This window comes from Chiloscyllium plagiosum, chromosome 21 (genome assembly GCF_004010195.1).
Source record: "Chiloscyllium plagiosum isolate BGI_BamShark_2017 chromosome 21, ASM401019v2, whole genome shotgun sequence".
Lineage (NCBI taxonomy): Eukaryota > Metazoa > Chordata > Chondrichthyes > Orectolobiformes > Hemiscylliidae > Chiloscyllium > Chiloscyllium plagiosum.
Window position 1 is genome coordinate 5,432,046 of NC_057730.1, and position 14,597 is coordinate 5,446,642.

General features: G+C 42.4%; 2 protein-coding genes across 6 annotated transcripts in view; one reads left to right on the forward strand and one right to left on the reverse strand.

Moving 5' to 3' along the window:
• snrnp25 (small nuclear ribonucleoprotein 25) overlaps positions 1–14,418 on the reverse strand; it is a 54,347-nt gene extending 39,929 nt beyond the window's left edge. Inside the window, exons 1-4 of one of the 5 annotated variants that reach the window (XR_006314743.1) lie at positions 14,325–14,418; positions 12,488–12,722; positions 7,906–7,996; positions 3,965–4,070 (exon numbers count right to left, since the gene is read on the reverse strand). Coding sequence is in view for 1 of the 5 variants with exons in the window: in XM_043711131.1 (XP_043567066.1) it covers positions 3,965–4,070; positions 7,906–7,996; positions 12,488–12,676 (386 nt within the window). In the remaining 4 variants the exon portion in view is untranslated. Of the gene's footprint in view, positions 1–3,964; positions 4,071–7,905; positions 7,997–12,487; positions 12,723–14,061; positions 14,267–14,324 lie in introns of those variants that run through there. The other 4 variants (XR_006314746.1, XR_006314745.1, XR_006314744.1 and 1 more) reach the window with 4 other exon arrangements.
• A 2-nt stretch (positions 14,419–14,420) lies between these two features.
• Positions 14,421–14,597, forward strand: part of polr3k (polymerase (RNA) III (DNA directed) polypeptide K) — a 28,160-nt gene continuing 27,983 nt past the window's right edge. Inside the window, exon 1 of the mRNA XM_043711133.1 lies at positions 14,421–14,568. Within this exon, the coding sequence (XP_043567068.1) occupies positions 14,458–14,568 (111 nt within the window). The 5' untranslated portion in view covers positions 14,421–14,457. The remainder of the gene's footprint in view (positions 14,569–14,597) is intronic.

Genomic DNA, 14,597 nt, shown 5'->3' on the forward strand with positions numbered 1-14,597 from the left:
AACATTTAAGAGGCATTTGGATGGGTATATGAATAGGAAGGATTTGAAGGGATATGGGCCGGGTGCTGGCAGGTGGGACTAGATTGGGTTGGGATATCTGGTCAGCATGGATGAGGTTGGACTGAAGGGTCTGTTTCCATGCTGTACATCTCTATGACTGTATCTAATCCCTTCTTGAAAGCAATCAATGTTTTTGCCTTAACTGCTTTCTATGGCTGAGAACTGGAGGTTGGCTAAGGTGGCGCCACTATTGAAGAAAGGTGGTAAGAAAAAGCCAGATAGAGGCCATTCAACCCATCACTGACTCTCCAAACAGCATCCCAGCCAGTCCTGTCGTCTCATGACTCAGTCTCGGAAACCTTTGGGGTATTGCCTCTGTAGCGAGAACATCCTTCCTCAGATAAGGAGACCTAAACCTGCACACAATACTCCAGGCGTGGTTTATCCAGGGCTCTATACAGTTGCAGCTCTTGTATTTGAATCCTCTCACTATGAAAGCCAACATACCATTTGCTTTCTTGACTGCCTGCTGCACCTGCATGCTTACTCTCAGTGATCAGTGTACAAAGACACACAGGGTTCGTTGCACCTCCCCCCTTCCAAATCGATCACCACTCAGCTAATGATCTTGGTTCCTGTTTTTGGTACCTAAGTGGATAACCTCACATTTATTCACCATTCATTGTATCACAGGCATTTATAATTGATACAGCAAAGGATAAAAAGCAGTCAAGACTTAAAAAATAACTATTTGGAAAGGGCCAATTTCAACAAGGTGAGAAGAGATCTGGCCCTGGGAAACTGGATTCTAAGGTGTTGTGGTTCTGTTCGCCGGGCTGGAAGTTTTTGTTGCAAACGTTTCGTCCCCTGTCTAGGTGACATCCTCAGTGCTTGGGAGCCTCCTGTGAAGAGCTTCTGTGGTGTTTCCTCCGGCATTTATAGTGCCCTGTCCCTGCCGCTTCCGGTTGTCAGTTTCAGCTGTCCGCTGTAGTGGCCGGTATATTGGGTCCAGGTCTATGTGTTTGTTGATGGAGTTTGTGGATGAGTGCCATGCTTCTAGGAATTCCCTGGCTGTTCTTTGTTTGGCTTGCCCTATAATGGTAGTGTTGTCCCAGTCGAATTCATGTTGCTTGTTGTCTGCGTGTGTGGCTGCTCAGGATAGTTGGTCGTGTCGTTTCGTGGCTAGTTGAATTCGACTGGGACAACACTACTATCATAGGGCAAGCCAGACAGAGAACAGCCAGGGAATTCCTAGAGGCATGGCATTCATCCACAAACTCCATCAACAAACACATAGACTTGGACCCAATATACCGGCCACTACAGTGGACAGCTGAAACTGACAACCGGAAGCGGCAGGGACAGGCCACTATAAATGCCGGAGGAAACACCACAGAAGCGCTTCACAGGAGGCTCCCAAGCACTGAGGATGTCACCTAGCCAGGGGACGAAACGTTTGCAACAAAAACTTCCAGCTCGGCGAACAGAACCACAACAACGAGCACCCGAGCTACAAATCTTCACCCAAACTTTGGATTCTAAGGTATCAATGGGATAACACAATACAACAGGAGTGACTCCAGGTACATTCCCAAAATGTGGAAAAGCAGAACAAACAAAACCACAGTTGCCCTGATAGCGAAAAGTTAAACAGCAAGGTGAAGCAAAATAAAGGATGCTTATAACGTATGTTAATAATGAGGCTGGATAATATAATCAATCACATCTTTACAACTCTCAAAATCCTACCATGGTAAAACTGTTAGGTGCTATGCAGCTGCACTGTTACTTACAAAAATAGATCTGCACCACATTATGAAAGAAATCAACTTTAGACAGGATAACGTCAATACAAATTGCAACGGCAGCACATATTTGTGCAGAAGTGCAATAATTATTTAACCTCACTGGCAAATACATAACTGTCCCTGTTCATATAAAATTTGATGTAGCAGCAAATTTACTACTAGAAGATTTCACTGATGTTGCTCAGTAATAATAGGAATTGTCAGGTATATCCACCTTTCCCCATTTCTATAAAATTGCCCCCGTGTGTATGTAGAACTAATAAATTGCAAGAGAGCATATCAGCAAAATGTTGCCACTATCCCCATTTTTATATTGTTTCTTTTCCAAACAATAAAGGAAAAATATAAGCAACCTAATTACGATGCTATCTATTCATCGATCTCAATTCTCCTTTTGAATGCAAGCACGCAGTCCAGAACCCACAAACCTGGTTTCAACTCAAAGACATAGGAGTGGAAGCAAGGCCATTCGGCCCATCGAGTCCACTCTGCCATTTAATCATGGCTGACGGGTGTTTCATTTCCACTCCCCCCGTGGACCTTAATTCCTTCCGAGGCCAAGAATCTGCTGTACAGAATGGATACCTCTCTAAACAAAATGCTGTCAGGCCATTTCTTGAGATTTTTTGGACCAATATTAATGAAAAAACATAAATTCTGGAGAAGCAGCTCTAGAAAATCTCATGCGTTGCAACAGGAATCTAACTGAAAACAGAGTGCAAGATTTCTAGAAACTATATTTCAAATCACCACCTTCCATACCAGTGCTGCTCTCAAGCCTTTCCTCCAATGCAAAAGAAAACTCCCCCTCCCCTTGCCAAAGCAACTGACAGTGCCTGTGACTGTGTACATGGCTTTCCCCTCCACCCCCACAATCAGGTTTCCTTGTCCTTGCCATCCACTTCACCAGCCTCCATGTTCCAAAGGATCACTTTCAGACAGCTTCTGCTAATTACGACCATTTTCAGGCCTTTGTGCCGACACAAAAACTTCCTATGCTGACGTATGCCAATAGTTAGAGTTTGAAAGCTTGTGGACAGAGTCATAGAGATGTACAGCATGGAAACAGACCCTGTGGCCCAAATTGTCTGCACCGACCAGGTATCCTAAATTAATCTTGTCACATTTGCCAGCATTTGGCCCATATCTCTTTAAATCCTTCCTATTCATATACCCATCCAGATGCCTTTTAAGTGGTGTAACTGTACCAGCCTCCACCACTTCCCCTGGCAGCTCATTCCATACACGCACCACCCTCTGCATGGAAAAGTTGCCCTTTACGATCCTTTTAAATGTCTCCCTTCTCACCTTAAACTTATGCTGTGAAAAAGACCTTGGCTGTTCACCTTATCCGTAACCCTTCCTGATTTTATAAACTTCTATAAGGTCGCCCCTCAGCCTCCGCGCTCCAGGACAAGTTCAGCCTGTCCCTATAGCTCAAACCTTCCAGCCCTGGCAACATCCTTGTAAACCTTTGGATTTTTATTTTAATTTACTAACAAACTAACATATATCAATAAGCCAACAAATAGTTTTGTTTAGCTTTTATTTAAAGATACTGTGGGGTTTTTTATTGGTGGTAGACTAAGACTTGTAAACTTACTTTTCATGAAAAACCTATATTAATCAAACTGCAACAAATCATCACTTTTAGATAGATCATGTTGCCAGATTGCCCTGGTTTATAACGGACATTAAATTTGGCAAAAAAAACCAAAGAACTTTGGATGCTAGAACTTTCAGAAACACAAAATAAAAACTGCTGGAAAAAAAAACTCAGCGTTAATTTTGGCAATTGGCATATATCCAAGTGGAAATTTGAGAGAGAAAACTATTCAAAATGAGCATAATTTTAGTTATAATTGGTACCCAGATCATGAATTGTATCAGAATAAAAACTCTATCCCTTCAGGTTCCCAAGACAGAACCATTAAATAATGCTACAGTTCAGTCATTTTCTTCTAATACCATTTAATGAAATGTGTTTTATTTTGCATTTTGTCAATTTTAGTCAAATTAGCTTGGTAATAATTAAACAACAAACACTGAAAACTTCAGCCTCAGTTTAAAGGATTATCACTTCAATCTGTCCTCCATGATCTGGACAACTGTGTTACCGTAATAAATTGACAGAATGAATATCAAACATAACTTACCAACTGATGTACTGTGTTCCTCCTTCACGCTCTTGCTTTAGTTGTACATATCTCTGAATGGCTTTTTTCAGATCAAGGACTGTGTCATTTTGAATTACAACAACAGCTGGGAAGAGAGAGAGCATGAATTATGGAGCTGCACGAGACTGTATCTTGTCGCTACAGAACTCACTCAGGTTTGTACTTGTCCATGGTGCGACACGGTCACCAGGTGGTAATTTTACAAAGTAGGTTGATGTTGACAAGCTCCAATATGCTCTGCTCTGCTCAGGTATAGCTACTGACAAAACTTCAGTCAGACAGACTTCACAACAAGTAACTCCTTCCATCTCTCCTTTTATTTGTGCAAAGGGACAGCTGGAGTTCAGGATGAATCAGCAAATAGAAATTAGCCTTTTTATTTTCATTCATTTATCTATCCCTTTGGTGTCTTGTATCACTACCTGGTATGGCAACTGTACCATTCAAGATCGGAGACGGTTACCTCTACCATCGGGGAGAAGGTACAGAAGCCTGAACACTCGCACCAGCCGGTTTTGTAACAGTTTCTACCCTACTGGTTGTTAGAATGGACTCACAAACTCTTAACATTCGCCTGTACTTGTGTTTTTGTTTATTCCACTGTTCACCTATTATTTAGTTCTCTATGCTACTTAACTCTGTGATCTGCCTGTATTGCTCGCAAGACAAAGCTTTTCACTGTGCCTCGGTACACGTGACAATAAATTCAATTGTTATGTTGTTTCAGAGGACAGTTCAGTCAAACTGCATTGCTGTGAGTCCATACCTGCACTCAGCCCAAACTGGGCTCCTTTTTCTTATTAGAGGCACAGAAGAAGAGGGAGGTGGGAAAAAAATATTAAGTTTTAATTCCTATACTTCAAAGAGTTGAAAATCACCCGACACCGGGATATAGTCCAACAGGTTTATTTGAAAACACAGATTTTCGGAAGTCCGCTCTTTCTTCAAGTGCTAGTGGCGGAGGATATATTGGACACAGAGTTTACAGGTAAAAGTTCAAAGGGTCATACAACTGCTGCGAATGTATTGGACAAACCCAGATGGGTAGTTGGTGAAAGATAGGGCTGGAGTCAACTTTTACACACTTCCACTGTTTCAAAATAAAGGGCCACCTTATGTAAGACAAAGACTTTGTCAGACAATTGAGACTTTTTGGAGCTGCTTTCCTCAAAAGGTGATGCAAGCAGCATTTTTGACTCTTCTTGAAGACAGCAGCAGATATGTTCTTGATAAGCAAGGGGGTGAAAGGTTATCGGAGGTAAGTAAGAATACAGGGATAATAGATCAGTGAACGGCAAAGCAGTCTCATGTGGGTAAAGGCAATCAGGTAAAAGGGAGCTCTTCACAATTATATGCTCATGAGTATATTTATTTAGAGTCATGCCTAATGGAATGAGGAAACGGGTGATTGATATAGTAGTGAAGATTCACTGGGGCTTGAATCAGTTGTATGAATATGCGGAGCTAGTTATCTGTGGAGGGACAGTTTTATGGAGTGTGACTAACTAAAATAAAGTGGATTTGAATTCTATTTAAATACAGTTATTTTAGTGTATTCTAACCCTAAAGCCACAGTTTCAGGCTGAATTGATTTATTGATTTAAGACAATCACCAGTTAATGCCCAACACCTGTATATAATTAAAGCAATGAATATATAATTAATAACATAGAGATTAGATTTGGTAAGGCGCCGGTCTTCTGTGGTGATGGTGTTGCCTGAGTGCCCTGGGAGAGGGAGCACACAGCAGCCACCAATACTCCTGAAGCCTTTAGAGAGAGGTGGGCATTGCGGGGAGGAGTGCTGTACCTTTCCCTCTAACTCCATTTTGATTTAGCCCCTCCCTACACACCCTTGCCCTTGGGGGGTCTGCATCGCCCTTTTAGATGAGATTCCCTACAGTGTGGAAACAGGCCATTCGGCCCCACCAGTCCACACCGACCCTCCGAAGAGTAACCCACCCAGACCCATTTCCCTCTGACTAATGCAACAGACACTATGGGGCAATTTAGCACGGCCAATCCACCTGACCTGCACATCTTTGGATTGTGGGAGGAAACCCACACAGATGCGGGGAGAATGTGCAACCTCAGCACAGACAGTCACCCGAAGCTGGAATGGAACCCGGGTCCTTGGCGCTGTGAGACAGCAGTGCTAACCACTGAGCCACCGTGCCACCCTTTATGGGTTTTGCATATACATAATTCAATCAGAGAACACGAGTGATTTACTGATGGTACTCAGTAGATGAAAAATATCACAGTTGCTTTGGTGTCATGGGGGGAAAAAAAACATTGAGTTGTGTGGAAAAGCACTGTTGGATATAAAAGAGAAAGATAAATAAATTTGGTAACATTGGCTATTGTTCTTTCCCAAAAGAACATGAGGAAACTAGCTCGGGTTTTACAATAATCAGATAATTTCATGGTAACCACTGTGGAAGGAACTTTCTCTCCTTCGCTGATAGGTCTAGTGAGGTGCCAGGGTTTTATTAATGACCAGAATCATAGGGCTGGATTTTTGGGGAGCTCAACATAATGCAATTTGCTTCAACATATATATCCCGGTCACGTGCGGTTTTCAGTTTGAGGAGATGGGACTGGGACTGGGCTCTTAAGCCTGGGCTTCCCAAAGTGAAGTTCAGGGACCCAAATCAACTCAGAGACAGCAACAGCCACCTTGTAGCTCTATCCCCTGCTTTCATGGGCTCTCCTACAACCCCGTTATGTTTCTCAGAAGGGCCACAATAACTTACAAGCCTTGAAAAAGGGATCACAGAGACAGAAATACTGGGACGCATTGCTTTAAATGGATCAGAGCAGTCTTGGAAACAGCCAAGGGTTGAGGCAGGCTGGTTAGAGGGCCCACCTCAGTTTTCTGGGAATTCATCCCAGTTATTTAAAAAGCTGTTAGGACTTCTAGCCCTTAGCTCCCCCCCCCCCTCCCCCACCATACCCCCTAAGCTCCAATGCCCTGTCCACCCACACCATACCCCTCATCATAGCTCAACTATCAGGATCCATATAATTATTTTAAAAAGCTTCGAACAATCGAATAAACTTCTCACTTATGCATACCTGAGACAGAAAAAAAACTCATTCAGGAAACGCATTCAATTATTTTAAATCACTTCGAGCAATCAAACTGTTACAAAAACAAATAAATTTCTGTTCAGTGATAATACTAAAAGATAGTTAATCGTTTAATATATTCCTAAAACTCAACAAAAGTGAACACATCTAACCCTAGGTGAGCTCTGCATTTTTGGATCTTTTTCTACACAGCCAAGCATTCATAATGGGCATAGCTGCAGCAATAGTGGTGTAATTTCACCAATGAACTCAACTGAAACTGCACAACAGAGGTAATGCTACATTTTATACACATCAACGGATCAAAGAAGTCTAGCAGCATGTGCTTTTCTGAAACTTTAATTAAGTAGCAGCAGCCTAAACTCATTAATTCTTTTTTTTTTTAAAAAAGGCCCTGAGGATTTAAGTAACAGTATATCGAGACACTTAAAGAGACTTCATCCGCCCATCACATCTTCTCCTTAAATTCCTGACTCCCACAGTGGTGGCCCTGGTTCGGCAAAACTTGGGTCTGCTTAAACTTAGTGGCTTATCAAATGGCCCTGCTGAGTTTGGACTTCCTGCCCTGTCATTCCAAGTCCCCTTCCCTTTCCCAGATTGACAAAAGTGGTGTTGGCTGAAAGCCTGTCCTGATTTCAACTGCCCTATTTTAGAGGATCTCCAAATATCTCGCCCCTATTTTCAAACGGCCTGAAAGGGAAGGATTTAGATGTTCGTGATTTAAAACAGGTAGCCATGCTGAATGAGTGAGGACCATACATTTCATAATGAGGGTGCAATGTATGTAGCAGGGGCAGTTTCAGCTGAAATGATGAAAATGGCACTCACGCATAATTTCACCATCTCCTTTCTTTACTTTGACAGTCATTGCTTGACCATACTCCAGAGCGACCTGAGAATTTATCTCTTCCAAAGTAACCTAAACGATAAAATAAAAATCCAAGTCAGCAGCACTGATAAAGCTCCACTTATAGCCGCACCATTGAAGTGTGGCACCTTTTGAACTGTTGGTCTATAGAAAGGATTTGGGAGTTAATGTCACCTTTAATATCAATATTTCAAACACAAAGCACATTCAGCAACGTGGTGGAGGAAGATCAGTAATCGAGATTAAACAAATGACAGTACTGGTGGCATTCCTCACAGAATGTAAAACAACTAGGTCAAATGTTTCGGCCTACATTTCACAGCCAATTAGGGTGGCACGGTTGCTCAGTGGTTAGCACTGCTGCCACACAATACCAAGGACTTTGTTCAATTCCACCCTCAGGCAACTGACTGTGTGGAGTTTGCACATTCTCCCCGTGTCTGTGTGGGTTTCCTCCGGGTGCTCCGGTTTCCTCCCACAGTCCAAAGATGTGCAGGTCAGGTGAATTGGCCATGCTAAATTGCCTATAGTGTCCAGGGATATGCAGGCTGGTGGGTTAGCCATGGGAAATGTAGGGATAGGGTAGGGGCTTGGGTCTGAGTGCAAATGTTCTTTGGAGGGTCAGCGTTGTCTCAATAGGCCGAATGGCCCGAATAGGGTTCATTAGCAAGCTCATGAGTTCATTAGAAAGTTTTTCTTTCTCTTTACTGCCTGAAATGTGCAAGTGATAAAAAGGCTTTTGGGGATATAGACATAGAGGCTTCTGAAATGCTGTGAAAGCATTGACATTTTTAAAACACAGTTGCAAAGATTTTTTGGGACAGAAATACTGGAGGAAATTAGAAATTATGTCATTTAAAATCAAGTCAGGAAGCACAGTGATATGGGGACATGTTTTACTTATCAAATTGAGCAAGTCCAATTAAGTAGGTCAAATTAAGCGAGCCATATGATTTTCATGACAGAATTCTCATAGGAACAGGAGGCCATATAGCCCGTGGTGTGTGTACCAGTTCTCCAAATGAGCAGCTTGCTTTAGTCTTTTCCCCACATCACGTTGTTTTTATTTAAATGATCAGCAGTGGCCTCTCGAATGCGCCAACAGAACTGGCCACCACCACAGTGTGTATGTGTGTGTGTATGTGTGTGTGTGCGCATGCATACATGTCTGTCTGTCCCTGGAACCATTCTGGTTTCTGCACTCTCTCCACTGCATTCACATCTTTCCTACAACGTGGCACGCAGAACTGTACACAATACTCCAGCTGAAGTCTAACTAGTCTTTTACATACGTTTAACATAATCTCCTTGCTGCTGTATTCTACGTCCTTAATAATCAAGCCGAGGACACTGCTTGCTTTATTAGCTGGTCTCTCCACCTCTCCTGCCACTGTCAGTGATCTGTGCACACATACACCCAGGTCCCTCTGCTCCTGAACCCCCTTTTGGAATTGTACTTCCTGTTTTATATTATCGTTCAATGTTCTTCCGACCAAAGTGAATTACGGCACACTTCTCTGCACTGAAACCCATCTGCCCGCTTCACCAACTTGTCTTTGTGCTTTTGGCGTTCTACACTGTCTTGCTCACAGTTCACAATTCTTCCAAGTTTCATGTTACCTGCCAACTTTGAAATTATCCCCCGCACACCAAGGTCCAGATCATTAACTTATATCAGGAAAGGCAAAGGTCACAATCGTGACCCCTGGAGGGCTCCACTAGTAACCTTCCTGTAGCCCGAATGTTTCATTGGCTGTTACTGTTTCCTATCACTGCAACCAATTTTATATTCATGACTCTTTCATTCCATGAGCTATAACCTTTCTCACAAGTCTGTTGAATGGCACAATAATCAAACACTTCTGAGGTCTATAAATAGCACTACACTCATCTACCCTTTCTGTTAACTCTTCAAGAAACTTAAAATTATTTCTCAAATCAGATGTAAGTATTATGCAGACAGAGTCAGTTGAATGCAGTTTAAAGTGACTATAAATATTGATAACTTTATGACGTTAACAAATCACCATTAATTAATACAATGTGTCAATGTATCACCATATTTATAAAACTTAAACCATGTTCTGAAAAGCAATGGAGTAGAAAAGTTCATTGACACTTTGAAGGTCAATCCTGAAACGAATAAACTCTCTCAAATAGCCTCAAAATGTATTTTGAACAGCATCATACTTTTGCGTTCATTATCTGATGATTACTATGTTCTATTCTTTAATCAGGTCCTGATGTGGAGGAGCCAGACTGGGGTGGACAAAGCTACCAGATGAAGGAGCAGTGGTCCAAATGCTAGTGCTTCAAGTTGGACTATACCTTGGTGTTGTTTGGTTTTTAACTTAATCAGGTCCATTTAGCCACCTTCCCTTTAGACTCTAAAACTCAAATCTCTTCTGATCATTGTTGATGTTATTTCTCCCTTCCAAATGCTGATGCAACTTATTTTTGGGACAAAATGAAAAAATCTTCAGAAACATAGGAGCTTAATAAATCTGGATTACAGAAATATGAAGAAAAACTTCACTTTGAATTCAAATGAAAATTGAACAATGCTCTCTGTTTTGATAAAAAGTGCAATTCGAAAGAAAGTTAGAAAAGTGACAGCAAAGTTGATTCCTGTGTTTGACCTGGCAGGCTTTATACTGTCCCGATTTTAATTACATATTTTGGAGATTTGCTCAACACTAATTGTTATAAAAGTTCCACTTTATCGACTTAGATCATTATTAATCCATTTGGCAGCGCGGTGGCTGCCTCACAGTGCCAGGGACCCAGGTTTGATTCCAGCCCCAGGTGACTGTCTGTGTGGAGTTTGCATGTTCACTCCATGACTGCGTGGGTTTCCTCCGAGTACTCCGGTTTCTTATCACAGTCCAAAGATGTGCAGTTCAGATGGATTGGTCATCCTAAATTGCCCATAGTCCCCACTGATGTGCAGGCTAGGTGGGTTAGCCATGGGAAATGCAGGGCTACAAGGATTGGGTAGGGAGTGAGTGTGGGTGGGATGCTCTTCGAAGGGTCAGTGTGGACTCATCGGGATTCCATGAGTATTTATATCATTTATATGGCTGTATTTATAAAGAAAAAAATCTTAACTCATGTCAAATTTACCTTTTAAGAACCATATATGAATTTTATTACAGTTTCTGCTCTCATACCTTTCAAACATAACAACATGATTACTTGTCCTCTTGAAGGCTGCTATGTAACTAAAATTATTCTGGCCAGATCATACTCAGAAGTTTATCTCCTTAACAAAGACTATGGGCACAAAGCTACAGCACTGTAATTCTTAATGTTTGGGGACACAGTGATGTCACTGGACTAGTAATCCAGAACATCTGGACTAATGCTATGGGAACATGGATTCAAATCCCACCATGTCAAATTAGGAAACTTGAATTAAATAGAAAATCTGGATTAAAAAGCTGGCTGAGTGAAAATCTACTAACCTGTCAAATGTAAAATCCCATCAGATTAATTAATGTCCTTTAGGGAAGGAAATCTGTGCATTCAATTTTGGTCTCCCTACTATAAGAAAGATAGTGTTAAACTTGAAAAGGAGTAGAGAGGATTTACAAGGGTGTCGGTGGAATTGAAGGGTCTGAGCTATAGGGAGAGGCTTAATAGGCTGGGGCTGTTTTCCCTGGAGAGTCGGAGGCTGACGGGTGACCGTATAGAGATTTATAAAATCACGAGGGGCATGGATAGGGTAAATAGGCAAAGTCTTTTTCTCAGGTAGGGAAGTCCAAAATTAGAGAGCATAGGTTTAGGGTGAGAGGGGAAAGATATAAAATGGACCTAAGGGGTGACTTTTCCATGCAGGGAGTAGTGCGTATACGGAATGAGTTGCCAGAGGAGATGGAGGAGACTGGTATAACTACAAAGGCATCTGGATGGGTCCATGAATAGGAAGGGTTTAGGGATGTGGACCAAATGCTGGCAAATGGAATTAGATTAATTTAGGATATCTGATCAGCATGGACAAGTTAGGCCAAGGGGTCTGTTTCCGTGCTGTTCAAATCTATGACTCTATGTTACATGGTCTGGCCTATGTGAGATTGCAGATCCACAGTGATGTGGTTGACTATTAACTGCCCTCTGGGCAATTAGGGATGGGTAATAAATGTTGCCATAGTTAGCGAAGCTAGATCCCATATATGAATTTAAAAAAAGGCCAGAATAAGATTTCCATTGTCTCGATTAGAGTGGTGCTGGAAAAGCACAGCAGTTCAGGCAGCATCCGAGGAGCAGGAAAATCGACATTTCGGGCAAAAGCCTTTCATCAGGAAAAGGGCTCCTGATGAAGGGCTTTTGCCCGAAACGTCAATTTCCCTGCTCTTGGATGCTGCCTGACCTGCTGTGCTTTTCCAGCACCACTCTAATCTAGAATCTGGTTTCCAACATCTGCAGTCCTTGTTTTTACCTAAGATTTCCATTGATCAAGTAGTATTTGTCTTTATATATATATATCAAACATAATCACTGATATTTATTAATTACTGTGTATGTGTAAAATGAACCACAAACCTGAACTGGAAGATCACACAACAATGGATCCTGGACGATCATGGCCAGACCTTCCTGAAATAGGTCCAGGATTTCTGCATGTGATAACTCTTCCTCCTCTTCTGCAGCTTTTTCCTGATTATCTACTGCAAAATTTTCTTCCTCCTTAATGTTAGCGGGAGTCAGTTCCTTTTTAATGTCTTCAGTCATCCTCAGTGAATCTTTAAATGAATTTAAGTGGGGATTGGATTATTGTCTGGAACAAAAAAAGGGAATATGCAGAGTTATGAAGATAAGATAAGGGAGGAGCACTAGGAAACTGCAAAGACATGTCCTTATTCTGTCCTGTAACCATTCTGTGAATTCAATTCTTTTCTGCACTCGAAGGTCTCTTTGTTCAGCAACACTCCCTAGGACTTTACCATTAAGTGTATAAGTCTTGCTAAGATTTGCTTTCCCAAAATGCAGCACCTCGCATTTATCTGAATTAAACTCCATCTGCCACTTCTCAGCCCATTGGCCCATCTGGTCCAGATCCTGTTGTAATCTGAGGTAACCCTCTTCTCTGTCCACTACACCTCAAATTTTGGTCTCATCTGCAACTTATTAACTGTACCTCTTATGCTCGCATCCAAGTCATTTCTGTAAATGACAAAAAGTAGAGGGCTCAGCACTGATCCTTGTGGCACTCCACTGGTCACAGGCCTCCAGTCTGAAAAACAACCCTCCACCACCACCCTCTGTCTTCTACCTTTGAGCCAGTTCTGTATCCAAATGGCTAGTTCTCCCTGTATTCCATGAGATCTAACCTTGCTAATCAGTCTCCCATGGGGAACCTTGTCGAATGCCTTACTGAAGTCCATAGAGATCACATCTATTGCTCTGCCCTCATCAATCTTCTTTGTTACTTCTTCAAAAAAACTCAATCAAGTTTGTGAGACATGATTTCCCACACACAAAGACATGTTGACTATCCCTAATCTATGACTCTATGACAATAGATTTTCAAAGTTTCCATGCTTACTATGTTAATCTCATTAGTATTTTAAAGACTTGTCAACCTTGCCAATGGCTAAATAGTTTGGTGCTCAATCTCAGAAGAGTACACAGTGTACATGGGAGATATGATAGGGCATGGAGGGGGAATGCGGTAATATGGGTGGGATGGAGGAGCAACAGGAGATATAGAACATACAGCACAGGAATGGGACCTTCGACCCACGATATTGTGCTGAATGGGACGCCAAGTTAAACTAATCCCACCCGCCTGCCTACAGTCCATACCCCTCCATTCCTTGTTTATTCATGTGCTTATCTAAAATCCCCTTAAATGCTCCTATTGTATTTGCCTCCCCCACCCTGACAGAATGCATGTCGGGGTATGGAGGAAAGCTTGGGAAATAAACTATTCTGTGAATCAGAACATCTACACAGTCAAGCTTTTTGGATAAAACCTTTGAGTATTTTTTTTACAATAATGTAATTCAATTCTTGCACAAATCAAAGAACCACATCCTTCCCAACTTCCTGGGCACTGACAATGTACAATGTATTATTGTTTTTAAAATTAACTGAGTGCTAACGTTTCTCCTTACACCAGAGTGTTCAGCAAATTCACCTCACTTTCCATCAATGAGGCCGACTGCACTGACCGTGGGAAAGGCTGTGGATTGTGGTAATGTCCAACACTTGTGCTCCAGAGTACTCCAAGCACAACAAGGGGCAAAGTTGTTTTGTTTTTAAAGATGAAAACTTAATCCAGCTGCCAACATGGCAGCTCTTGACATCAACAACATCCCAGTAAAGCCCCTCGGACCCAGCCGGACCATGAACATCTCAATGTTATACTGGACCCTACCTTGACATGGAAGGAATCCTGGACTGGGGGGGGGGACAACCCGGCCCCGGAACCACACCGCGGGCACACGCTCCCGAGCGGCTGTGGGCCGGGGGAAGGGTTCGGCCGGTGGTTTCCGCTTCCGGCTCCGGCTATGCTGCTGTTCTGCCCGACCTGCGGGAACGTCCTGATCGTGGAGGAGGGACAGAAATGTTACCGCTTCGCGTGTAACACCTGCCCGTATGTTCACAACATCACCCGCAAGGTGAGGGGGAGGGGGAGGGGGAGGGGGGA